Below are 27964 nucleotides of genomic sequence, written 5' to 3' on the forward strand. Positions count from 1 at the left end.
ACAGTAAGGAGCTGAAACTGAACATTTATGAACGCGTCCCATATCGTCATGGCGGGGCAAGTGAGGCAGAACAGACTTACTGCCGCCCGCTTGAAATGGCTTGGCAGTAGGTGTCTAGACAGTCATACTTGGGAGGAACAACTCACCTGGGTGTCAGCCAGCTCACCTCCAAGCCACGTTGTGAACAGCGTAGCCTCTGCCGCTGAGCAGCCTCGCTCCTGGTTTCGTACAGCTGCCAAAGGCACGAGGCCCTGCCATGCCAGCACTGCCTGAGATGCAGCCCACTTTCTTGCCTTTTGCCTCGGATTTAGATGTGCAAATTATGTGAGCATCCCTATACAAATTAAGACTTTGATGCTATCAACTTCGCAATTCTAGACATCCCGGTTCTAAAAATAGTCATTTTGTGTGATTTGAGAAGGAGATTAAGTCCACAAATTCACAGCTGGGTTTCTCCCTAGCAGGCAGCAGCTGTTCAAACAAAAACATTAATTTGTGGGAGTTGCGCTTGGAATACCCTGTAAGGGTTATTGGACTTGGAACATTGGGTACTTTTCTCTTCATCCCAAGACATGGGGGTTCCTGGGGTGGAAGCCTTCTCCGTGTGGCGAGGTGTGGGGCTAGCAGACGGTGGGTGAGCACGTTGGGCCAGCATGGCTGATCCCAAAGGACAGATGACAAGCAGGTGATGGTGAGGCAGCTACACCAAGACTTGGCTTTGGTAAACAGCCCACTCCCCGTGTCTGTGGGCAGGTGACGTTACCTCCGTGTCCACCTGGCTCTTCGTGAAACTCAGCAGAACATTTGAGGGCCCTCTAGGCTGCAGTACCCATAAACCAGGACAGGGAAAATCCGCACCAACAAGGAAATGTGATTTCAAAAAAGTAAGATGACACTTTGTAAAAGGACTTAACCATGGACTTACAGCGAATCCCTGGGTGGTGCCAATGGCTGAGCAGTTGGCTACTAACTGAAAGGCTGGAGGTTTGAGTCCACCCAGAGGTTCTGGGAAGAAAGGTCTGGCAGTCTACCGCTGAAAAATCAGCCATTGGAGACTCTACGGGTGCCGCTCTACTCTGCACACTTGGGGTCCCCGGGAGCCGGAATTGACTCGGCGGCAACTGGTTTTATGGATTTATAGGACTTAAAGGAACCCTGAGTGGTCGTAGCCCTACCGCCTGACCTCTGAGCGAACAGTAATTATGGTAGTTAATTTTTCCTCATCAGTGACCCCTCAAAATCTTCAGAGAAGTAGTGGTAGCTCTCACTGCCTAAAAATTCTTCTGTATTTTGTGATACAACCTTAACCATTGTTACGGCAAAGGTACCAGCAGTTATTTTTGCTTCTTTATCATCTTGCATAAAAACTAAATTAAATCGGCCTGTTTTCTGCTCATTGTGACCTGGGCAACTGAGTGAGTGCTATACCCCAAATTAATTTAAGTTCCTGCTGGTCATCTCGACTCATTCTCAGATGAGGGGGGATCGCCTTGCTTCTTCCTGTGAGACCCTGCAGGCTTCGCTTTTCCAGGCTGAATAATTCTAGCTCCTGTCCCCAGGTGCTAGTTGTCAGTGCTTTAATCTTTCACATCCTTTCACTTGTACTTGGCTGCGAATTCTGTTTTCCTCATGAATGCAATGCCAGAGTGGAGCAGCCCCCCACCCCCGCCCCCGTGCCCGAGCCGTGCTGTCCTGCTGCGATTTGTGTTCCTCTGACAACGCTAATTGGCTAATTTACCTCCACTTGTGGGCCCACCTGACCTGTAGATTCTTTTCTGCCATAATGAATCATTCAGGTCTTTTATCCATTTGCTATTTGTGCAGCCTGTTTCTCCTTCATTTGCCTTTTCTAGAGACGTGCCATTCGATTTGTTTCCAAGTCAAATGTTGTTGTTGTTGTTAGGTACTATCGAGTCAGTGCCGACTCACAGCGACCCTGTGTATAACAGAACGAAACACTGCCTGGACCTGCACCATCCTCAAAACCATTGTTATACTTGAGCCCATTCTTGTAGCCACTGGTTCAATCCATCTCATTGAGGGTCTTCCTCTTTTTCTCTTGGCCCTCTGCTTTACCAAGCATGATGTCCTCTAGAGACTGGTCTGCCCTGATAACATGTCCAAAGTATGTGAGACAAAGTCTCGCCATCCTTGCTCCTAAGGAGCATTCTGGTGTTACTTCTTCCAAAACAGACTTGTTCGTTCTTCTGACAGTCCATGGTATATTCAGTGTTCTTTGGCAACACCATAATTGAAAGGCATCAATTCTTCTTCGGTCTTCCTTATTTGTTGTCCAGCTCTGAATCAAATAGCCTTGACTAAATGGATTAAGAGGAAAATATGGGTTCATGACTTTATTTGTGATTGCCATATCATTACAGTTTTCAGTGGGACATCAGACATTCTTGGAGCTGTTGTATCAACGTGCAGACACATAGGGAGGCAGCGCCTCGTAGTGACGTGAGCACCGGCTGTAGACCTGGACGGAAAAGGGGGAGGAGGCTGGCTCTCCTGTTTACTAGCTGTGCCCAAGTTACTGAGGCTCACTTAGCCTCCGTTTCCTCATATGCTACATGGGAACAATAGCTCCATGTTGGAATCGAGAGGATGAGACGAGGTAATGCGTGTGAGGTGCTTCATGTGCTAGCGAACTGTAGTAAACTTTCACCAGACAGTGGCAGTTATTTTTGCAATGATGGGTAGTGACTATACATGTAAATGTAGCAGAGGATTTTCATCCAGTTTGAAAGTCTATAAATGGCATAAGTTCCATGGTACAGATACGTAATAGGAGAGATACATACACATCATAATAATTACTTTATATATTGTACCATTACTAGTTGCCACCAAGTTGATGCGAAGTCATGGTGACCCTATGAGTGTCAGAGTAGAACTGCCCTCCATAGGGTTTTCAGTGGCTGAGTTTTCAGAATTAGATCCCCAGACCCTTCTTCCAAAGTGCCTTTGGGTGGCCTCAAACCTCCAGTCTTTGGGTTAGCAGCTGAGTATATTAACTGTTCGCACCACCAGGGACTACATGTGCTTGCCATGGGTCGGAATTGACTTGACGGCGACTGGTTTTTAGTTTATGTAAGACCCTCCCAAAACATGTAATCAACTGTTATACAGAGATAGTTATTGTGAAATGCAGAACTGGGAAGAGAGACAGGAGGATAAATATAAAGATATCCCCTGCATTGTAACCGTTGGCATGCCAGGCTGAACACTCAAGAATAGTGAAAAATTGAAGGAAAGAAGTGTCCGATATTTCTGTGGCCAGTTACAACTAGCCCGGCCGTCCTGACCTTCATTATTTGAGCTGCTGTCAGTTCAGGGCCCTGGTGGCACAGTGGTTAAGAGCTCAAGCTGCTAACCAAAAGGTTAGCAGTTTGAATTCACCAGCTGCTCCTTGAAAACGCTATGGGGCAGTTCTATTCTGTCCTATAGGGTTGCTATGAGTCCGAATCAACTCGATGGCAATTGGTTTAGTTTGGTTCAGTTGTGAATATTGTCAAGCTCAGGCTCAGGCTCGGGTGGTGTTTAAACTGTTAAGATTAAGTGTGGATTTCATTTTACTTGGATCCACAATCAACACCCATGGAAGCAGCAGTCAAGAAATTAAAGAACATATTGCATTGGGCAAATCTGCTGCAAAAGACCTCTTTAAAGTGTTGAAAAAGACGTCACTTTGAGGACTGAGGTATGCCTGACCCAAGCCATGGTGTTTTCAATCATCTCATATGCGTGTGAAAGCTGGACAATGAATAAGACCGAAGAAGAATTGATGCCTTTGAATTGTGGTGTTGGCAAAGACTACCGAATATACATGGACTCCCATAAGCCAGGGTGGTGAGGCTTTGTCTCACGTACTTTGGACATGTTATCAGGAGGGACCAGTCCCTGGAGAAGAACATCAAACTTGGTAAAGTGGAGGGTCAGTGGAAAAGAGGAAGACCCTCAATGGGATGGATTGACACAGTGGCTGCAACAAAGGGCTCAAATATAGCAACGATTGTAAGCATGATACAGGACCAGGCAGTGTTTTGGTCTGTTGCACGTAGGGTCGCTGTGAGTCAGAACAGACTTGATGGCACCTAACGACAACAGAGCCTCTACCTCTAACCTCACTTAGGAGGTTGATGATAGCAGAGCTGCTTTATGTGTAGTTGCTTCTGTCCTCAGCTATGATTATGCAAATGAACACTCTGGAGCCTTGCTGTAAATTAACACTCCGTTCTATGGCCTTGGAGCCTTAGTGGCACAGTGGTTAAGTGATACGGCTGCTAACTAAAAGGTCAACAGTTCAAATCCATCAGCCATTCCTTGGAAACCCTATGGGGCAGTTCTCCTCTGTCCTGTAAGATAGCTGTAGGTCTGAATCGACTCAACAGCAACGGGTTTGGTTTTGGTTTTCTATGGGCTTCCCCCTCTGTGTGAGATCATCTTATGAGGAGGCTGCCTTAGTCTCCTAGGGCTGCCATAAGAAAGTACCACAAAATGGTGACTTTAAAGAACAGAAATGTATTGTCTCACAGGCCTGGAGGCTGGAAGTCCAAATCAGGGTATCAGCCATGTCGATTCCATCTCAGCTTTGAGAGGAGAACCAGTCCGTGCCTCCTTTGTAGCTTCTAGTGGCCACCACATTCCTTGGTGCCCCTTCACTGCTTGTAGATGCAGCTCCACATGGTGTCTTTCCCCTCTGTGACTCTGTCTCCATGTCCATACTCCCCTTTATAACACGCCACTCAGAAGGGGTTAGGACCCACCCTACTTCAGTGTGACCTCTTTTGACCTAACTGAAAACATAAAAAAACCTGTTTCCAAACAAGGTCACATTCAGAGATAGTGGTTAGGATGTCAGTGTATCTTTTTTGGGGACACTCTTCAGGCCATGGAACCCTGCTGCTGCAGTGGTTAATCATCAGGCTGCTATCCAAACAATCGGCAGTTCGAATCCACCAGCCGCAACTTGGAAACCCTGTGGGCAGTTCTGCTCTGTCCTATAGGGTTGCTGTGAGTCGGAATCAACTTGTTGGCAGTGGATTTATTCAGGCCATAACAGATGCCTATCTTAGTAGTACAGCCACCAAACTTGGCTTCTCCAGCAGTGGACTTGCAGCCTTGGTCCCACCGGCTGTCCGGCCGCACTCTGAAGGAAACGGAAGATGGACTACCTTCAGCCTCACGTTTTGTTTTGAAGGTGAAACCAGGACTAACTGACCCTGGAGGCTATGTTACGGAAATGTCTTCACGTGCCCCTTTTATCTTGATGTTTGTCACTAAAGTGCTGTGAAAATCTTGTTCCTATCCATCATTCATGTAAACTATCTGGCATCCCCACTCCCAACCTCTGGAACCCCTGCGGACCTCGTTAAATTCGAGCTCCATCTGTCTGCACCGAGGTGGACGAATCCTGCGGCTGCTCCTCCGTCACAGCCCTCCTTCCCTTCGTCTCTCCTTGGCTCATCTTCTCAGATGGCACCCGTGGGCTTTCGACTTTTTCAGTACAAGAAGTTTCTGGCTTGCAAACGTGGGCTTCCAGCTGCCTTTTTGTAGTCAAGGCAAAAGGAATGACCCCATCCTCTTTCTCTCCACTTTGCCCGTCAGCCTCAGGATGACGGAGCTTAACAGTGACCTCATGTCTACCTGCAGGTGATCTCCTGTGTGAGGTCACAGGGCACTTTCCCATCATTCACCTTGTCCATCCTCACAACGTCCCCATGTTTCTCGTGAGGAGGGGGAGACTCGCAGGGCTGCCTACCAGCCCCCAGGTCACACAGCTGCTGAGTGATGGTGTTGGACCTGGACCCAGACGCAGACCCCGAACTCACTAAAATGCTGCCTTGTCAAGACAGAAGGCCAGGGCCACTTGGTCTACCTCCTCACACCTCCCCAAGCCATGGGGCCCACCACTGGGCATTTGGAGCCCCAAGAGTCTTGAGTCTCGTATCAGAGCTTAGTATGGGTTACTGTGCCCCATGCTGGTGTCGTCTCTGGGTAGATTTTATTCTGAGATGCTCACTGAGGTTTTCGGGTGGTGTCACATGAAGTGATGCACATGAGAGAACTCTGTAAACCCTCAGTGCTTTGCTTGTGCTCCAACCTGAAGACCTAACTACTTGTCAGTGAAAATAGTGGATTTTCATAATATGTTTTTTTTATTGGTGCTTTTGGAAGCCCTGGTGGCGTAGTGGTTAAGTGCTACAGCTGCTAACCAAGAGGTCAGCAGTTCAAATCCACCAGGCGCTCCTTGGAAACTCTATGGGGCACAGTCGGAATCGACTCGACAGCTGTGGGTTAGTGGAGTTATTGTGCTTTTGGGGCTGTGTTGGCGCAGTAGTTAAGAGCTCGGCTACTAACCAAAAAGTTGGCAGTTCAAATCCACCAGCCGCTCCGTGAAAACCCTATGGGGCAGTTCTACTCTGTCCTGTGGGGTCACTATGAGTCAGAATCGATTCAGTGTCAGTGGGTTTGGTTTTTGCTTTTCACTGTGCTTTTGGAACCCTTGTTGCTCAGTGGTTAAGCACTCAACTGCTAACCAAAAAGTAGGCGATTCCACCCACCAGCTGCTCGGTGGGAGAAAGATACGGCAGTCTGATCCATAAAGAGTTACAGCCGTGAAAACTCTATGGGGCAGTTCTACTCTGTCCTGTAGGGTCGCTATGAGTTGGAATTGGCTCAATGGCAATGGCTATTTTTATTATGCTTTTAACTTTAAAACCAATACTCTCAAAACCATCCACTCACTTTGTTTTGCTTGAGACAAGAGCGCGGGATCTTTCTTTGCTTGCCACAAGAGCGGAGCCTTACACACGCCTCTGCTTGCCTCCTGGCAGCGCCCCATCATCTCCATCTGCTGGGGCCACCGGGACTCGCGGCTGCTCATGGCCTCGGGACCGGCCCTGTATGTGGTGCGCGTGGAGCACCGGGTGTCCAGCCTGCAGCTGCTGTGCCAGCAGGCCATCGCCAGCGCCCTGCGAGAGGACAAGGACGTCAGCAAGCTGAGCCTGCCCCCCCGCCTCTGCTCCTACCTCTCCACGGCCTTCATCCCCACCATCAAGGTACTGCCGCCCCCACCCACCCTGTTCCCTCCTTGCGTGTCCTGGCTCCTGTGCAGGAGGGCTCACCTGGAGAAGGGCAGAGCTGGAAAGACGGGTCAAAGTACAGAGCAGTACACAGGGGTCTTGTCCACTCTTGACAGGGGCAGCTGGGTGGTAAAGGTATACGCTCTGCAGAGTTCTGGCATCTTCTCCCACGTGTGCAGCCTGTCATCAGCGTCACGGCTACCATCTGTGTGAGATTTGCCTCTTGTGCCGGATGTTCTCTTTCCATGGCAAAGACAGCTTTCCGAGCTTGATTGCTGTGTCACCCTGATGATGAAAATTGTTAGCATCTAAGAGCTATGTCTGGCAACCAAAAGGTCAGCAGTTCGAATCCACCAGGCATTCCTTGGAAATCCTATGGGGTAGTTCTGCACTGTCCTGTAGGGTCGCTATGAGTCGGAGTAGACTCGACAGCAATGGGTTTTGTATTTAGCACTTACTGTATACTCGGCATTGCACACAGTACTTTTCAGGACTCTGTCTTGTCTGACTGTGAGGCAGGAGGCGAATGCTGCCATCGTTCCCGTCAGAGAAAGCAGGAGATGTGCTTGTAGATGTTCAGTCATTTGCAGCTGCTGCTGGCATGGTCAGGATTTGAACCCAGCACCGTTAGAACCTGCACTGCTCCTCACTGTGCTGGGGAGGGTGACCCCACTCAGCGCCCACTTCACCCTCTGCTATACTGATTGTCACTTTAGCGACCAGTTGGTTTTTCATGGTGGCATACAGACTCTATCTGCCTATTACTGCTCAAGTGTGGGTTTGCCCTTAACTCCAGACCCTCCATCTTTTTTATGTCCTTTTCTGCTTCTAAGTACCAAACAGATTTTTGGTTACAGGAAATAGCATTTTTTTGAAACACCAGAATTTCAGAGTCTGCCATGATTTTTTTCCCACAAATTCCCTTAAAATCTGGGTTCTGCACCAGTGAGTCTCAGTCCCACTACTCGTCAGAACCACCCAGGGCTTTTTAAAAGTGCAGATGCCAGGCCTACGCCAGGGGTCTGGTTTACCCGTCTGGGTGGGATCCTGGCTTAGGTATGTGACAAAGTGCAGATGCCAGGCCTACGCCAGGGGTCTGGTTTACCCATCTGGGTGGGATCCTGGCTTAGGTATATGACAAAGTGCAGATGCCAGGCCTATGCCAGGGTTCTGGTTTACCCGTCTGGGTGGGATCCTGGCTTAGGTATGTGACAAAGTGCAGATGCCAGGCCTACGCCAGGGGCCTGGTTTACCCATCTGGGTAGGATCCTGGCTTAGGTATGTGACAAAGTGCAGATGCCAGGCCTACGTCAGGGTTCTGGTTTCCGTCTGGGTAGGATCCTGGCTTAGGTATATGACAAAGTGCAGATGCCAGGCCCACGTCAGGGGCCTGGTTTACCCGTCTGGGTGGGATCCTGGCTTAGGTGTATTTAAAAGCTGCCCGAGCTTGGGACTTACTGCTCCACCACATCCATCTCTCCCTGGGCTCCACTCCCACTCTTGTCCTGGCAAGCCCCAGCCTCTCCTTTTCTTCCACTGTCTACCTGCAGCCCCCGATTCCAGACCCCAACAACATGCGGGACTTTGTGAGCTACCCCTCGGCTGGCAACGAGCGGCTGCACTGCACCATGAGGCGCACGGAGGACGACCCCGAGGTGGGCGGTCCCTGCTACACGCTCTACCTGGAGTACCTGGGCGGGCTGGTGCCCATTCTCAAGGGGCGGCGTGTCAGCAAGCTGCGGCCGGAGTTTGTCATCATGGACCCTCGCACGGACAGCAAATCAGGTGGGTGTCCCGCTGCAGATGTGGCTTCATGCCATGGGGCAGAGTGAGCTCTGCAGCCCACCCAAAGGCAGCCTGGACGTGAGCTGTGAGCCTCGTTGGCTAAGACGTGGTGGTCTCACTGGGGGGGTGTGGGTGGCGCGGACTGCACTGGGTGACCCTCAGAGGGGGTGACAACTAAAATGACTGTAAAATGTGCAGTATTTCAGCAGAAATTTCTTATTTTTTATTAAAACATCCATGCAGTTAGTTGTAACAACAAAAACATTTTTTCATGAGCCCAGCTTATGTGTATCAATCAATATACCTACAAGGCTAAAACTCTACACTCATTTACTCTTTGAACTTTCTGATGCACTCCGATCAGAGCTGTCATTGTCACCCAATTACAGGGACGCCTGGAATCACGTGGTCTCATCTGCACGCGCTACAAGAACACGCTCTTGTTTTTGTTGTTGCCCGTGTTTTTATGATCGCTGATTTTGTCAAATCTTCTGGTGCTTTAGCGACAATCTTGTGGTAATTAGCATGAGTTACTATACGGGGTGCCGCCAACCCTGGCGACACCACTGCTAAGGGAGACTGTTACTCCCAGACCCTTAAGTCCACGTCACTTTCTGAGAGCGGTTTTCACAACCTTCTGTAAGGCGCCATGTCGACTGGGCTGAGGACATAGGAAGCCCGGCTCATGCCAGGGAAGCTGGCCAGGGTCTTCCAGGAAGGATAGCGCCTTCATTGTGTTCTCTGCCAAGGATTCATGAGGCCCTCAGTACAGTATTGAGGCTCACGGAAAGAACAGTGAGACACCCTCTCTGCCCTCCCAGAGCCAGCGACAGTCAGAATGTCTTCGGTGTGCTTCTGCCCCGCTAATCCACCGTTAACTGCTTTTGAGTGAGTTGCCAGTGAGAAATCCTTTGCTCGTCCATACGAATTCTGACACGGTAAATCACCCCTTCCTTCTAAAATCTCCCCCGTTCTGATTCTCATCACTCATTTGGTTTGTGCACGACGCTCACTGCATTACCTGTCGAGCACTAGACTGTGAGTCTCCATAGCGGGTGACTTTGTTCTTTTTTTTTTTTTGTACTACGGCACTAGGTTTACTTAGGACTAGCACGTCATCCCCATCCGGTGCCTGTCATAGGCTCCCCGCCCTGGAGCACTGTGGCTCGGACGTTCTGCCAGCTCCCCAAAACGTCCTCCCCGCCACCCACAGCAGAAAGCACAGCCCTGTCCTCAGTGCCCCGTGTCTGTCCATCAGGCTACTGGTGTCCAGCTAGACACATGGTGGTCACCGTGCCCAGGATTCTATCTGCCCCACAAGTCTGAGGGCCGTGAGGGGAAACTGAGTCACATGTGCAGCTCTGGTTGGATTAGGTTTGTTGTAGTTAGTTCTGCTTGCCGTCTCTACTCCCTTGCTCCCGTCCACTCACCACCCTTCAGGCTGATCGGACTGGCCTCTGCCCTCATGTGACACCAAACCTGTCACCCTGTATGACCATACAGGGGCTGTTCTCAGACCTCCCACGCTTGACCACTCCGGTGCTTTCCACAACTGACCCCCTGTCTGCTCTTCTTGCCTTGCTCAGCATCTGTGGCAACAGTATGTTGACAGCGTTTTGTGTACAGTGGAAAGTGGGAAGCTGTGCTTCAACAAACGGGCGCCAGTGGGTGTTTCTGCCTTTTGAGGCAACAAACTGGTAGCAGGAGCAGGAAGAGCCAGGGGAAGACTGGGGAGGATTCAGAGGAAAGGAAGGGGAGGAAAGCAAAGGGAGAGCAGTGGATGGACCTACGGCGGAGGGAGGGAGAGGAGCCACCAAGGACAGGGTGATTGAGAAGGGCTAAGTGCGGGAGGGATGGAACCAGGGTGCCGCGTGTTCTCACTGGATGTCATGCCAAGGCTTCTCCCGTGAATGTTGTCAGCTGCTGTAGAACCAAACGCTGCCTAGTTCTGCACTATCCCCATGATTGGTCGCAGATCAGACCTCCATAGGGTTTCCACTGGCTGGTTTTGGAGTTAGATCGCTAGGCCTTTCTTCCTAGTCTTGCCTTAGTCTGGAAGGTCTGCTGAAACCCATTCAGCATCATAGCACACAAGCCTCCCCTGACAGCCAGATGGAGGCTGCCCACGGAAGGTTCAGTTCCACCACTGAACCACCAGTGCCCCGAAGACTAGAGTTGTTTAATGTCCCACCTCATCACCCTAAATGCCTTCTTTTGCTCCTTAATTTTCGTATTTATCCACCCAGATCAAACACAAATTGAATCAGTTGTGAACAACGCTTTTGGGAATAAGATGTTTTATTTTTATCATTTTCGTAATTAAAAGAATTAAAAAGCTGTAAAACAAAGCCAGATCAACAAGTATTTATTCAGTGCCTACTTTGTACAAAGCACGTCAGCCTCCAGTGATGGTCGGTGCAGGAATTGAGCAACAGGAGGGTGTCTCTGGTTTCACAGAGTTTAAAATCCGTTTCAGGTGATGAGCCAACTTACACACCTAAAGTTCAGTTAAAAAGTCAAAGTTTAAGTGCCTTAAGACAAAAACAGAAGGTATGTTACAGGCAGAATCTGACTAACTGCCAACCAAATGGCACATAGAAGCTGGTTCAGAGAAGGAAGAGCCCTGGTTTTGAGAAGCGGGAACCTCCCAGCATAGGAAGCCTCCAGGTCTTTTTTGTGAGCATGGTCCAGGACAACCTCCATACACATCACCTAAGATGCTTTCTCAACACTCGACCCATTCTTCCAGGAAGCGTTTATCGAGTCCCACAATCAGTATAGTTTCTAGGGTTGCAGCAGGAGACAATAAAAAAGTCGTTAGTGAGGAAAGAAAGCAGATAGCATGGGACATCTCACTTGCAATATCCTGGCAATAAAGAGGAAGCTGGGAGTCAGGTGATACGTGGCTGAATTTCCTCGGGTGGTAGTGGGTTCTCTGCACATGAACGTTCGGGATGTTCTGTGAACTCGTGTGCGTTTGAATCATGGCAGACTTCATTGGGTCCAGTGGTCCTAAGCTGAATGGGGCTGAGCTCTGCTTTGTAGCTTTGTGGTAGCCCCATCTCTGGCCACAGCCTCTTACCTACCATCTGATGGCCCACTGTCACAAGTGTCTCGAGTGACTCCCAATGCAGGGTGCCTCCGAGAAGCCCAGAGCTCCTTCCGGATGGTTCTTCTGCACAGGTCCTTCTTCCAGCCAGGGCTCCCAGCAGGCAGGCAGCCCCTAGGGTGGAGTCGCTCAGCCCTTCTGGCCATCTCATGGCAGTTTCAGCAGATGGTTGGCATCCCAGATGTCCCCTGCTGGAAGACCCTGAAATGGGCCAGCTCTGTTAGGACTTGAGTCTTCACAGGCCTAGACCCAGCTAGGTCTTTCCCAGGCCCCAGGTCAGAAGCAGGTTCTCAGGGGAGCCTCTGAGAAGAACGCTTCTCATGCAGCCTGGATTCCAGGGCTCCCTGGAAGCCCCCACGAGCCCAGGTGGACACTTGATGCGTCCTGAGGCACAACCACAGCACGTCACTCCATTTCAGCTCTGGTACAGCCAACAGTGTAGATGGTTTTGTACCCTCCCAGAGGCGCTCAAGTGCCGTATCCATTGTGACAACAGTGGAATTAATTGCCTAATTTGCTTAGAAAATATAATAGCATAAAAAGTCTAAGAGAAAACAACTCTATGCCCCTTTGTATTTCAACTTTTAGAAGTAAAATGGTGGCCTGTGGAGTCCGTGATCCTGCAGGTCATAGTGGTGGGTGTCGTCGGGGCCCAGCAGGTAGAACTTCCCTTACCTTTGCTCATTGGTGTGTGTTTTACCAGATGAAATCTATGGAAACAGCTTGATTTCTACCGTGATTGACAGCTGCAACTGCTCTGACTCCAGCGACATTGAACTGAGTGATGACTGGGCTGCCAAGAAGTCTCCCAAAATCTCCCGAGCTAGCAAATCACCCAAGCTCCCCAGGTAACCTTGGGCTTTAGAGGCCTTCTCCCCTTTATGGCAAACTTCGTGCCTCCGGATGTGTGTCTATGTTTGTGCCTGCAGCAGGATCCCGTTGAAACTGACGCTGGAAGTATACAGCCCGGGGAACATTTAACACAGGAGCAGCTAAGTCCTTCACATGTAAAAGTCCTTTTATGATTGGACATTTACAGCTCATGAGTTGTGTGATTTCCCCAATGTTGCTGTCTCCCTTTAGGTATCTGCTCCTCCTTCCTCTGGTCCTTCCTCACGCTCAGTCCCCCGACGTGCAGCAACCAGGCTCCTTGTCCTAAAAGATAGCTTCGGTTAGCTCAGTCCCCCACCGTCCTCCCATCCCCTGGGAGCCCTAAATACCTCGCCAAGCTCTTGAGCCGTGTAGATGAGGCATGATACGTTTCTCTCACAGAATGCTATCAGCTTTGTCATATTCATTTTTATAACACTCTGGAGAAAACCGGTGTTGAGTACAGGTCCCTGTGTTATTAGTGAGGGTACTGAGAACCAGAGGTGTAACCTAAGATCAAAAGGCAGCAGTAAGACTTTCAGGCCACTGATTTGATTTCAGTATATTGCAGGCGGTGAAGCTAGATAAGCCTGTTGAAATCAGAGCTGTGGTACAAGGGATCACTTTAAAACCACTGGGGCACAGGATGAGAAATGACCCTCTCCCTGCCACGTTCCCCAGGGCGGATTTTGCAGACCCCTGACGGAAGGCACATGGCCACTACCGAACTTGCTATAAATGTTTAGAGTGAAAGGCTATTCTCTGCAGCTCCTTACAAATGAATCACTTGATGTCGTCTCAGCGTATTTTCCATCCACGTTCTGTAAACCGTTCTATCGTTCTTTGCTCGTGCTTATAAAGCAGAAGTGGGGCCTCTGCCAGTGGGGCCTAGTAAGTTAAACTGGGCCCAGAGACACAGGTGATGCTCAGCGAGGGTGCACAGGTGCTCAGAGGCGCGGCCGCTGCCTTTGGACGCAGTGGCCTTGAGCCTCCCCCATGGACGCCTGACTCCCAGCCTTGTCTCCGCAGGATCAACATCGAGGCTCGGAAGTCTCCAAAGCTGTCCCGGGCCACACAGGAGGTCTCCCGGTCCCCCCGCCTGCCGATGCGGAAACCCTCCATAGGCTCACCCAGCCTGACGCGGAGGGAGTTCCCATTTGAAGACATTGCTCAGGTGGGCCAGCACCACCCAGGTTTACACAGCACCCTCCGCCTGCCCCATCCTCCTGGGGGCTTTGCTTGACGAGGGGACACTGGAAACCCCCGTCTGCCTTCTCTCTATACCTGTCCTGGTGTCCTCTGCTGAGACTGTGGTTCACTGCATCACCTTGTCAGAGATGGCCAGTGCCCTGCTGCCTCACTGCCACTCCTTCTGCAGCCCAGGCCTCGCTCCACCCCCCAGCAGCTCCTCTGCACCCCCAGCAGCTCCCCTGCTACCCTGGCAGCTCCCCCGCACCCCCCTCCCCCCCGCCGCAGCTCCCCCACACCCCTGGCAGCTCCCCCGCACCCCCCCCGCAGCTCCCCCCCACCCCCCCCCCCGCATCTCCCCCGCACTCCCCGGCAGCTTCTCTGCACCCTGCCCCCCCCCACCCCGGCAGCTCTTCCGCACTCCCACAGCTCCTCTGCACCCAGGCAGCTCTCCCACCCCAGCTTCCCTACATCGGGCCATCCCCCCTGGGCCACACCTGCTCCGAGGTGGCCCTTCCTGAAACGCAGCTCTGGCTCACCTTCCACCTGTGCACTGCCTCAGCTGTTTCTGGTCCTCCAGCTGTACCCAGTGTGCAGGACCAGATAGACCCTGGGAGTCGGCCCCCTGGCAGGCTGCCCTGCCTGCCGCTCTCTGCTGTTCTTCCCTCCCCACACTCACCGGTGCCACAGCCCCGGCCTCGCTGTCTACCATTCTCCACACCCCAGCTCTTCGCTGCATCATGCCCACTTTCACCTGGGTGCCCACCTGTACCTGGGTGCCCACCTGTACCTGGGCCATCAGCTCACCCACATCATCTCCTCACCCTTGTTTTTACCTACGGTCTTCGCACTTCCCAGCCCCATTTCAGTGTCATCTCCTTCCCCGGCTCAGCTACAGTCATTCCCAGGCATCTGGTTTATAACTCCTTGAAGCGTCTATTAGTGATTTTCTCTTTGTAAATGCTTACAAGTCGTTTCCCCTTTATTAGACTATAAGCTCCTTGAGGAGCTGTGTTATATTCATATCTATTGCGTGAATGTACATGTGTGTATATGTGTGAATGTATTGTGTGTGTGTGAATGTATGAATGTGTGCCTGTGAATGTGTGTGTGTGAATGTATGTGTAAATATACGTTTACATATATAGATGCGTGCCTTAGACACAGTAATAACTTCATTTTTTTTAATTTAATTGAAAGAACATAATTAGGTAGTTTCAGGACCTCGTGGTATCAGTGCAGCCGATGTTTCAGGAGAAACATCAAGGACAGATGAATTCTGTCAGTGACTGAGGGCAAGGAGAGGCAAAAAGGCCATTTTGGGTGGGACACGCTGAGACACATCTCCTCACTGCCACCTTCAGAGTCACAGCTCGGTGAGCCACCGTGTAAAGCAGGTGCCAAGCTACACCTCACGTCTGTTGTCTGTCGTCTGTCGTGGCAGATAAAGGGAGAAACACAACTGTAGCTCGCTTCCGGTCTTGAGAACGGTGGAGTGAGGGGCAGTGAGTATTCCCGGCAGTCTGCAGCTGTGGGCTTGGTTTTTGGCTGGCTAGGGTTTTTGTGTTTTTGTACCTGTGGATTTTTAAGCAAGAAGCTCAGTGTTCTTACTAAGTGATTGATAGAAAATCTGGGAATGGTTTCTGAGGGTGCTTTTTTGTTTTTTTCCTCCCACAGCACAACTACCTTGCTCAGGTCACGTCTAATATCTGGGGAACCAAATTCAAGATTGTGGGCTTGGCTGCTTTCCTGCCAACCAACCTCGGTGCAGGTAAAAAAAAAAAAAAAAAATCCCTGTTTTCCGCCTGTTCCTTCAGTTTGAACGCAGACTGAAAAATCCAGTGTCAGCCTTCAGTCGACAGCAAAAGATCAGCGCGTATTTTACTGTCAGACTTACATGTCAACCCCTGTGATCTCACGAAAGAGAGAATTATCACTCAAATTATTTATTTGGCAGCAAGTGCTTTCCTTTTTTTCACAAAAACCCTAACGTTTAAAAATAACGATAATAGCAGAAATCTCTACAATGGCTCTGGTAGACTTTTAGATACTTTGACTTCTGAACCTTTTACTGTGGGCGGGTCTTGGTCGCTGTGTCTTTAGGTTCTTGAATCAAAAGAAAGTCAAGAAGAAGGTATGGAAGGCTTTAAGGAGAAGCTGGCTGGCTGTTCGTACAGTTCTTAGTGGTAAACCTTGATCATTTCATCTCTAAATACCACAGAAATACGCTGTCCGTGACAAGTTTGAGACAGAGGAAAATCAAGCCAAGGGAGCTCAAAGCGGGACTGGACCCAGAATTTAGATATGCTGTGTTCTCATCTGTCCTTCTGCCCAAATGAGCAGTGATTACTTGTCATATTTGCCTCAGAGACAATGAAGACATGAATGTGGCAGAAGATCCTTGTTAAAGCAACTTGATTCTGATGGGTGGACCCCTGTTTGGCATAAGGAGTGAGCTGCTCACCTCCTCCTCTTCCCAGGTTCATGTCTACCACCATAGCAGGTGGGGTTCTCCTATGGCTGATGGACTCTATCTTCAGTGTACCTGGGTAACCTGCTAAAAGTTGTCTTTGAAAAATCCTGATTCTGCAAAACATTGCCAGGTCTTGTGCCATCATCACAATCATTGCTGTGTTTGAGCTCATTATTGCAGCCACTGCATCATTCCATCTTATTGAGGGTCTTCCTTTTTTTCACTGGAAACCCTGGTGGTGTAATTCTTAGGAGCTACAGCTGCTGACCGAAAGGTCAGCAGTTCAAATCCACCAGGCATTCCTTGGAAACCCTATGGGGCAGTTCTACTCTGTTCTGTAGGGTTGCTATGAGTCTGAAACAACCAAGCATGATGACCAAAGAAGAACTGATATGTTTGAATTATGGTATTGGTGAAGAATATTGAGTATACTATGGACTGCCAGAAGAACAAACAAATCTCTCTTGGAAGAAGTACAGCCAGAATGCTCCTTAGAAGTGAAGATAGCAAGACATTGTCTCGCATGCTTTGGACATGTTACCAGGAGGGACCAGTACCTGGAGAAGCACATGTGCACAATTAGATCCTTTATCGTAAATGACTGTAGCACATCAGATGTTAAGAAGTATTGCTACCTAAGCATCTTCAGAGATTATGCTGCGTTTGGAGTTTTCATTGTGAGGTTTCTCAGCTCAAAGAAAAGGAGGGATAAAGGTAAAACACAAAGCCGACTTAGGAGATACATTAGGCCATCTCTGTACATGAGTGCAAAGAAAGGCTCAGAATATTCTCAACAACCTGGAAACTGACGACCAGCTCAGCAGCACGCTCTTGATGTGTGTATGCTTGATTTCAGTAACCACTGCTTGGAGATCGTGATTATCCCCATGTCGGTAAGCTAAGAACTTAGCCATCTGCCTACAGTAAATATTGAAAAAAGGAATGGAAGTGAGAATTAACTTAATGGATGTTTTCATTTTGCCATTAATTTCTTGGATGTTGAGACAATCTACAAATGAGCCAACAAGGATCTTAAAATGGGAGTGCCTGTATGAGACACATACTGCTCCAGTCGGAGTAATTTGAGTGCCCAGGACAAAAGCTTTCTGTGTGACAGCGATGAAATCATTGTCCTTGTCCGTGACCTTTTTTGAAAGAGTGCTTTGATCTATATAGTTACTATTCATTTGTCAAGCCGAAAGAATTTTCCACTTGATTCTACTAGAGAAAAGAAATTAACTCTTGCATTCTAGAAGGTATATGGTGCCCCATTAAATAATCTTTTCAAAGACAACACATGGCAGTCTTAGCGGACTTTATAAGTGAGCACTGTTCCCCATCTTGAATTGCTTTTTTCCTTCAGTTAGAATGATCTGGCCCATGGCATTTTTCTTATCTTTCATTTCTTAATTTTTTAAATATAAAATTGATACAAAATTCAAAAGACTTAAAGAGATACACAGTAAAAAGTCTCTCTCATTCTTGCCCCCAGCCACCTAGTTTTATTCTCTGGAGGCAACTGATGTAATTTTTTTTTTTTTTAATCCCTCCTCAGATATGTTATCTTATTGCTCTTTGTCAGCATAGATGACAAAGAACAGCACTCTCAGCCACACAGAATTCTTAAACCAAGATGTATATTCACTTTCTTTTGTGGCAAGAGAGATAAACACATGAGTAAAGCTTGTGAAGACTGTGGGGCAGAAAAGCCGCCTTCACCCAGGCCAGCAGAGCACCAAGCTCACTAAGATGCCTCAGAGAAGAAGACCTGCCGTGCTCGGTAACACTGGCCAGGCAGCCACATGGCTGGCAAAGGTGATAGTGTGGAGATAGAATTTGGTATATCTAAACAAAACTAAGAAGAAGCCTAAGTAAAGAACCTCTGTGTCTGCATAGCTCCCAGGAAGGCGTAGTAAACATAAAAGAAAGTTGACAGGACAGTTTCATCCTGACTTTAACCTACTGTGAAACTTAGAATCGTCGTATTTTATGTTTATTTTGTCTCTTCTGAGTATTTTAGTGGCAGCCTAGACCTCCTGAATGCCCCTGCCAATCAAATTAAATCTTAGGGTGTAGAGAAATCACATGGCTTCTATCTCTGTCGTGATTGTTAAATTAGGATTGAAATTGAAAGTTGGGGAGACAAGCGCTCATTCCTGGGTAAGAGCAGCTTTGTACTCACGTGGGGTGGCAGTCTCCCTCGACTTGTCTTCTGTCACCAGAGCCTCCCTGAGTTTGACACTCTGGTTACTGCAACAATTTCTACTAAATTATTCACCTGATTGCAAACGGAGTTTTTAAAAAATACATTTACTATGCCCCAGCTCATTCCAGAATCAAATTTAAGTCTGCGGATATGTTTTTAACCTTCAAGATTTGTGATCCTGTAAATAAACCATTGGCAGAGTAGCTGGGCTCGACCGAGAATTCCGTTACTGAGTCCGACACCGTGGCGGGCGTGGCCACGTCTGTACCGGACAGATGGCCAGGATGAAGCGTGCACTTGGGCTCTTGGCTGGGCCATGCAGATCTGTCTTCAATGGCAGGAAAACCGCAGCCTCCATCCGTCTTCCTGTGCCTCTGCTGACACTTGGCCCCTCACTGCCGTATCTCTATTAACCGTGCCCTGCTTCTCTCCCTCAGTCATCTATAAAACCAGCCTGCTGCATCTCCAGCCACGGCAGATGACCATCTATCTCCCAGAAGTTCGGAAGATTTCCATGGACTATATTAATTTGCCTGTCTTCAACCCGAATGTTTTCAGTGAAGACGAGGATGATTTACCAGGTATGTTCACAGACAGCAGCTTCTGATGGGTCGTGAACAGGGGCAGCGGTGGTGAGTAGGTGAGGGTTGCAGTGTGTCAGCTGCGCCCACTGCCTCGGTTTGGAAAAGGCTTAACATCCCTGTGAGGTTGGGACATGTGCTGGCAGGTCACAGGAGAGAGGTGGCATGTTGTCCTCAGTTTTTAACGAAAAGAAGCTACCAGGACTTGGATAATTAAGAGGGCGGTGACACCTGATCTTCACAGAGTACCTCTGCCATCCCATTTTATCCCCATAGTGATTCTCTGAGTTGTGTGCCAGATAAAGGTTGGTTAATAGGACTAACCCACCTACCCCCACCCCCCCAAAAAAACCCCTCTGCCATTGAGTCAGTTCCAACTCATAGTGACCCTGTAGGACAGAGTAGAACTACCCCATAGGGTTTCCAAGGAGCAGCTGGTGGATTCAAACTGCCGACCTTTGGTTAGCACCCAAGCTCTTAACCACTGAGCCGGAACTAGCCAGGAGTAAATGAAACCCAAACTAAAGCCCAGTCTCGACCTTAGCCCAGCCCTTATCCTCAACCCTTGCTTAGGGAATGGCACCTGTGGTGCCTAGAGAGGAGTCACCGGGGGGTACACGGTTGACTCGCTGTTAGCGCTCAGCTGCTGACCAAAAGGCTGGAGGTTCGAGTCCACCCCGAGGTTCCCTGGAAGAAAGGTCTGGCAGTTTACTGCCAAAAAATCAGCCATTGAAAACCCTATGGGGCATAGCTCTACTCTGACACACACGGGGTCACCATGAGTCAGAATTGACTCAACGGCAACTAGTTGTTGGTTGATGTGCAAATAGCCCAGTTTCCCAAACCTGCCCCATCTCTCGAGTGTACAACCTTCACAGGTAAGCACCTTTCTTCCACTGTGCGATGCATGTCTCTTGAGTTAAAAATAAAATCTGTTCCAACTCTTTAAAATTTCAGTTGATAAATTTTAGACTATCTGTGGTATCTTAAGCTAATTCAGGCATTTTCTGTTGGGGTCCTGTTTTGATTGATAGATTAGACTCATTTGCAGTTAGTAGTTAGTCTGCCAATTATTCTCAGTACTGGAGGGTACCTGAAAAAGCATTTGTTTCCTGAGTAACCGTCTACCTGCAGTTCTGTAAATGTGGACACCCCTGTGCTTGCAGCTCAGTGAGGCTCTGAAGGCCCTTGTTTCTGAGTCCAGTGGCAGGCCTGCCTGTCCTCACATGAACTGAGGTGCTTTGGTCCCAGTGGGGGGCCCTGCAGTCTCTCCCATCTTGCTTCTCCCTTGGTCTGTGAACTTGGGGTCAGGGATTACCTTCTCTCAGCCCAGATTTCTTACCTCTGCTATCCTTTCCAGCAGTGACATTGTAGGTTCTGACAGGCTACCTCTCCTTCACAGGTGGGATAACCGGTCTAGATGGACTAGGTCCTGATGGGTGGGGTTATTCAGCCACGTAGACACTCACAGTATGAAGCCATGTATCGTGGAGCTTTATAGCTCACTCTCTGTACTGCAGAACACCTACCCTGTCCCCTCAAAATGCAGCTAATACAGCTCTCAGTAACGTTCAGCTGCTGCTGCTGGCTGCCGTCCCCACGAGAGGAGGGAACGTATCTTGGGGTTACACGTAAGGACAGTGAACCGGCAGACTTTCTCCCCATCTGGAGGGGAAGATGCCTGCGGCAGCGTCCCATACAGATGAGAGCACATCAGAACAGGGATCTGAACAGCGAACTTGCGGCAGGACCCAGGTTCCTCTCCCGTCACATACCGGGAATGGCCGGTGTCACTAGAGGACCATGGCAAAGGGGCAGAGTGTGTTGCAGGCTCCCAGGGCAAGCGGTGGTTGTTAGCTGCTGCTGAGTCGGCTCCTGACTCGTAGCAACCCCATGCACAACAGAACAGAACACTGCTCAATCCTGCGCCATCCCCGTGATCAGCTACAGATCAGACCCTTGTGAGCCATGGGTTTTCATGGGCTGGTTTTCAGAAGTAGATTGCCAGGCCTTTCTTCCTAGCCCATCTTAGTCTGGAAGCTCCCCTGAAACCTGTTCAGCATCACAGCAACATGCAAGCCTCTATGACAGACAAGTGGTGGCTGCACATGAGGTGTGTTGGTGGGGCATCAAACCCAGGACACCTGCTTGGAAGGCAAGAATTGTCACTAAACCATCAATGCTGCTAAGCTATCTGGCCCATTCTGTGGGTCTTCTGGTGGAAGGCCAGCCAGCCTTTATAATTAGCCTCTTAAGTCATGTTCCTAGTCTTACGCTAGCTGCCGCACGTCACTTAGCACCACGCTTCAGGCTGCTGGTTAGAGGAGGTTTTCTCTGGGGGAGGAGCTACAGAGTGGAGCCAGGTCCCCAGAGAGCTTGACGGGTACTTTAAAGAGAACAGGACGCAGGGGTGTCCTAGGACCTGGGTATGGTCTGCAGACAGTGTCTCACATACACTCTCTGTTAACCTCCCACGCTACACAGATAGGCTGTATGCGCAGGGTTTTATTCAGGGTGGCTCTGCCTTTCCTACTGTTTGAAGTGCTTACAGGCAGATAAGTTAGGAAATGATCTTGCACTCAAAATGCAAATTTGCTATAAACCAAAGACCAAATCCGTTGCCATCGTGTCGATTCTGCCTAATAGCGACCCCATAGGACAGAGAAGAACTGCCCCGAAGTGTTTCTAAGGCCGTAATCTTTATGGCACAGGAAGCATCAAAAGAAGCTGGAAGGAACACACAGAGTCACTACCAAAAAGAACTGGTTTATGTTCAGCCATTTTAGGAGGTAGCATATGATCAAGTACTGATGGTATAGAAGAAAGAAGTCCAAGCTGCACTGAAGGCATTGATGAAAAACAAGGCTCCAGGAATTGATGGAATATCAGTTAAGATGTGTAACAAACCGATGCAGCGCTGGAGGTACTCACTCGTCTATGCCAAGAAGTTTGGAAGAGAGCTACCTGACCAACCAGCTGAAAGAGATCCATATTTGTGCCTATTCCAAAGAAGGGCGATCCAACAGAATGTGGAAATTATCAAACAATATCATTGATAATCACACGCAAGTAAAATTTTGCTGAAGATCATTCAAAAGTGATAGCACATTGACAGGGAACTGCCAGAGATTCAAGCCAGATTCAGAAGAGGACATGAAACCAGGGATATCATTGCTGATGTTACATGGATCTTGGCTGAAAGCAGAGAATACCAGAAAGATGTTTACCTGTGTTTTATTGACATGCAAAGGCATTCGGCTGTGTGGATCTAACAAATTACGGATGATATTTCCAACAATGGGAATTCCAGAACACTTAACTGTGCTTATGCAGAATCTGTACACAGACCAAGAGGCAGCCCTTTGAACAGAACAAGGGGATACTGTGTGGTTTAAAATCAGAAAAGTGTGCATCAGGGTTGTATTCCTTCACCATGCTTATTCAATCCGTATGCTGAGCAAATACTCTGAGAAGCTGGACTATATGAAGAAGGACCGGGCATCAGGATTGGAGGAAGATTCATTAACATCCTGTGGTATGCGGATGACACAGCCTTGCTTGTCGAAAGGGGACTTGAAGCACTTACTAATGAAGATCAAAGACCACAGCCTTCAGTATGGATTACACCTCAACATAAAGCAAACAAAAATCCTCACAACTGGACCAATGAGCAACATCATGATAAATGGAGAAAAGATTGAAGTTGTCAAGAATTCAATTTTACTTGGATCCAAAATCAATGCCTGTGGAAGAATCAGTCAAGAAATCAAGCGACATACTGCATTGGGCAAATCTGCTGCAAAGGACCTCTTTAAACTGTTGAAGAGCAAAGATGTCACCTTGAAGACTAAGGTGCACCTGACCCAAGCCATGGTGTTTTTAGCCACCTCATAGGCATGCAAAAGCCAAACAGTGAATAAGGAAGACCAAAGAAGAATTGATGCCTTTGAATTATGGTGTTGGCAAAAATATTGAATATACCATGGACTGCCAGAAGAACGAACAAATCTGTCCTGAAAGTACAGCCAGAATGCTCCTTAGAAGCAAAGATGGCAAGATTTTGTCTGAGGTACTTTGTACATGTTATCAGGAGGGACCAGTCCATGGAGGACATCATGCTTGGTGAAATAGAAAGTCAGTGAAAAAGAAGACCCTCAACAAGATGGATTTACACAGTAGTTGCGACAATAGGCCCAAACATAGCAACAGTTGTGGGGATGGCGCAGGACCAGGCAGTGTTTTGTTCTGTTGTACGCAGTGTCATTATGAATCAGAACCAACTCAATGGCACCTAACAACAAGTCTTTACGGAAGCAGACTGCGACATCTTTCTCCTGCCGAGTAGCTGGTGGGTTCGAACCACCAACCTTTCAGTTAATAGCTGAATGCTTAAGTACTGCGCCACCAGCACTCCTTGGATTTGCAATAGGATTCTTTTAATCACTTCTTCTACTAAATTTTACATGGTTCTACTTATAGAAACTTAGTTTATGAACAGATTTCAGGTATACATCTGTTGCATGACATTTCCCACACCACACAGTCCCTAAACCAAAAACTAGACATGTTGCCATCAAGTCCATACCAACTCACAGAGACCCCATGTGTGCAATGTAGAACTGCTTCATAGGGTTTTCTTGACTGTAATCTTTACAGAAGTAGACCACCAGGCTTTCCTTCCATGGTACCACTGGGTGGATTCAAACCACCAACCTTTTAGTTAGTAGCCAAGCATAAACCGTTTGTACCACCAGGGACCTAGGCATTTGAGAGCCCCAGTGGAGCCCCATACTGTGCCATTGCCCTCAGCTTGCGTAAGAGAGTAGATGAGTCATGAATATCAGCTGTAAAAAGCTTCTTTAAACATTACTTGTGATTGGGTACCTCAGGTATGTGGTACCAAATTCGGAAGTTGAATGGTATGTTCACGGGAGAGCTGTGACAACGCCTTAGCTAGAGGGCTAAACAAAACAGAACCAAAGCCCAGGCTTGTTGACCCTAGCCCAGCCCTGCCTGGTCCCAGCTGCCTTCTGTTTGCTTCCAGTTCCTGTCTTCATGGCGCCCCATGGGTGTCAGAGTAGTACTGCCTTCCATAGGGTTTCTGATGGCTGGTTTTTCAGAAGTAGACTGCCAGGCCTCTCTTCAGAGGCACTTCTGGGTGAACTCGAGCCTCCAACCTCGTGGTTAGCAGCCTAGTATGTTGGCGGTTTATACCACCCAGGGACTCCAGGCCATCCCTGCAGCGTTCCCCCATTGCTTATGCCTCCCTCTAGAAATATTAGGCTTTTTATAACGTGTGTCAACAGCTTTCCCAGACAAACACAGGCAGGCTGTAGCGGTCGCATTCTGTGTGCAAAAGGACCGGAGGAGTGCAGACGTAGTGCTTATTGTCACCCGGCCCTAAGTCACTGTTTTGTAAGCGATTCGTCTTTCTCATTTCCTTTCAGTGACAGGAGCATCCGGTGTCCCTGAGAACAACCCACCCTGTACCGTGAACATCCCCATCGCCCCGATCCACAGCTCAGCCCAGGCCATGTCCCCTACTCAGAGCATCGGGCTGGTGCAGTCCCTGCTGGCCAATCAGAATGTGCAGCTGGATGTCCTGACCAACCAGACCGCAGCCGCAGGGCCGGCAGAGCACCCCGGCGACCCGGTCACCCCGTACCCAGTCCCCAACCGGTACTCCAGCCCTGGGCAGGTGATCTTCGGGGGTGTGGAGATGAGCCGAATGATCCAGAACCCTCCTCCTCCTCCGCTGTCCCTGCCACCACCCCCGCCCACAGCGCTGCAGTTGTCCCTGGTGGACCACGGGGACCGCGACTACGGGCACCTCCAGAAGCCAGCCAAGGCCCTGCGGCCAGCCCCGCCACTGGCGGCCGAGGGAGATGCGGTGGTCTTCAGTGCCCCACAGGAGCTTCCTGTGAATAAGATGAACCCTCCGCCCCCTTACCCGGGCATCATCCCAGCCGCCCCCACCACGGCGGCCCCTCCTCCCCCACTGCTGCCGCCACAGCCTCCAATGGATGTCTGCCTGAAGAAGGGTGACTTCTCCCTGTACCCGACCTCTGCCCACTACCAGACCCCGCTGGGCTACGAGCGGATCACCACCTTCGACAGCAGCGGCAACGTGGAGGAGGTGTGCCGGCCACGGGCGCGGGTGCTCTGCGCCCAGAACACCTACACCCTCCCCGGCCCGGGCAGCTCAGCCACACTGCGGATCACTGCCACGGAGAAGAAGGTCCCGCAGCCCTGCACTAGCGCCACCCTGAACCGGCTGACCATGCCTCGCTACTCCATCCCCCCGGGGGACCCGCCGCCCTACCCCGACATTACCAGCCAGTTGGTGCACAGTCGGGGCATGACCCAAAGACCAGAGAGCAGCCTCATCCACGCCACTCTGCGCAGGAACAACCGCGAGGCCGCGCTGAAGATGGCCCAGCTGGTGGACCAGCAGCGCGCCACCCTGCAACACCCGCCCAAGCCCAAGAGCAGCATGGTGGTGCCTCCATTCCCAGCGCGGCCCCCGCCAGCACTGTATACCTGCAGCCAGTGCAGTGGGGGCAGCTCCAGTGGGGGCACCGGGGCCGGGGCCACTGTGGCAGGCCTCGGGGCTGGCCTCGTAGGTGGCTTGGCAGGCAGTGGCGGGCGGCCTGACCCAAGCACGGGCTCCAGCTCTCAGCTGGGCACAGCCCTGGCACACTCAGCTAGTACGTCCCCCTTGACTTCACAGTCCTCCTATAGTCTCCTGAGCCCCTTGGACAGCTCCCGGGACCGCACAGACTACATCAACTCGGCCTTCACCGAGGACGAAGCTCTGTCCCAGCACTGTCAGGCCGAGAGGCCCCTGCGGCACCCCCCGCTGACTGACGCAGCGATCACCTCAGTGAAGCGGCCGCCCCCTTACCAGTGGGACCCTGTGTTGGGCGAGGACATCTGGGTTCCTCAGGAAAGGACAGCACAGACTTCAGTGCCCAACCCCCTAAAACTGTCCCCTCTGCTGATGGGCCAGAGCCAGCACCTGGACGTGTCCCGCGTGCCCTTCGTCTCCCCCAAGTCGCCAGCCAGCCCTACTGCCACCTTCCAGACAGGCTACGGGGTGGGAGTGCCATATGCAGGGAGCTATAGCAACCCCCCACTGCAGGGGGTGCAGGCTCCCTGCTCCCCAAAGGATGCTCTGGCCGCACCCCAGTTTGCACAGCAGGAGCCGGCCATGGTGCTGCAGCCGGGGTACCCACCCAGCCTTTCCTACTGCACCCTGCCCCCCATGTACCCAGGAGGCAGCACGTGCTCCGGCTTACAGCTGCCACCCCTTGCCTTGCACCCCTGGAACTCCTACAGCGCGTGCCCCCCCTTGCAGAACCCCCAGGGCACGCTGCCCCCAAAGCCACACCTGGTGGTGGAGAAGCCCGTCATGTCTCCACCGCCTGCTGACCTGCAGAACCACGTGGGCACTGAGGTGATGGTGGAGACGGCGGACAACTTCCAGGAGGTGCTCTCCCTGACAGAAAGCCCTGTCCCCCAGCGGACAGAAAAGTTCGGGAAGAAGAACCGGAAGCGCTTGGACAGCCGTGCCGAGGAAGGGAGTGTGCAGGCCATCACTGAGGGCAAAGTGAAGAAGGAGGCCCGGACGCTGAGTGACTTCAACTCCCTCATCTCCAGCCCCCGCCTGGGGAGAGAGAAGAAGAAAGTGAAGAGTCAGAAAGACCAGCTGAAGTCCAAGAAGCTGAACAAGACGAACGAGTTCCAGGACAGCTCAGAGAGCGAGCCAGAGCTGTTCATCAGCGGGGATGAGCTGATGAACCAAAGCCAGGGCAGCAAGAAGGGCTGGAAAAGCAAGCGGAGCCTGAGGACAGCCAGTGAGCTGGAGGAGTTCAAGTGCCGGAAAGCCAATGAGAAAGAGGAGGGGCGGCTGGGCAGCCAGGGCTTTGTCTACGTGATGGCCAACAAGCAGCCCCTGTGGAACGAGGCCACCCAGGTGTACCAGCTGGACTTTGGGGGGCGCGTGACCCAGGAGTCAGCCAAGAACTTCCAGATTGAGCTGGAGGGCCGGCAGGTAAGGGAGCCGGGACGCAAGGCCGCCTGGTTTTCAGTATCCCCAGGCCGGATCTCTGCTCTCATCCTGACAGACATCTGTGGGCGGGGCTGTGCTGCTCAGGTCTCCAAGGCCAGGTGGGAAATGTGGGGAAGAGCTGATGCCTCTGACGGGGAGCCAACGGGGCTTAGACTTTTCAGCGTGCTCTTTGCGACCTTTTATTTAGAATGACAGGAACACATGTAGTAATATTTTAAAGTCAAGTAATTTCACAAGACATAGAGGATAAAACAGCCATCCTCTGGCCCACCCTGCCCCACTCCTGATCCCCACTCTCCCAGAGGCAGGGATTTACCTTTTCCTAGCATCTGCCACCATATTTGCAAAGGCCACTAACGTCTATGTGTTGATGGCTTTGACCATTATATAGCGCCTTCATCCTGAGGAAGGTGAGGGCCGGATGTATTCACCACCACCTCCTCTCTCCCCCGACACACACAGACAGGTGTGACCTTTCCCTTCCCCCTTCCCCCAGTCACCTCAGTAGTCGCTGCACACCTGTCGTGCCAGTAAATACATCCACAGCCGAGCTGTGTACTGAGGTTTGAGTCCATTTCCTTTTGTGTATGGCT

At 50.3% G+C, this 27964-nt stretch overlaps 1 protein-coding gene across 6 annotated transcripts in view; it reads left to right on the plus strand.

Moving 5' to 3' along the window:
- The window catches only part of TULP4 (TUB like protein 4), a 304765-nt gene that overhangs the window by 269288 nt on the left and 7513 nt on the right, over positions 1-27964 (plus strand). For all 6 annotated transcript variants that reach the window (XM_049904582.1, XM_049904572.1, XM_049904561.1 and 3 more), the window contains 7 exons: positions 6840-7064; positions 8639-8873; positions 12686-12830; positions 13882-14026; positions 15718-15811; positions 19157-19300; positions 24748-27353. In XM_049904582.1, coding sequence (XP_049760539.1) covers positions 6840-7064; positions 8639-8873; positions 12686-12830; positions 13882-14026; positions 15718-15811; positions 19157-19300; positions 24748-27353 — 3594 coding nt within the window. The remainder of the gene's footprint in view (positions 1-6839; positions 7065-8638; positions 8874-12685; positions 12831-13881; positions 14027-15717; positions 15812-19156; positions 19301-24747; positions 27354-27964) is intronic.

This window comes from Elephas maximus, chromosome 1, assembly GCF_024166365.1.
Source record: "Elephas maximus indicus isolate mEleMax1 chromosome 1, mEleMax1 primary haplotype, whole genome shotgun sequence".
Lineage (NCBI taxonomy): Eukaryota > Metazoa > Chordata > Mammalia > Proboscidea > Elephantidae > Elephas > Elephas maximus.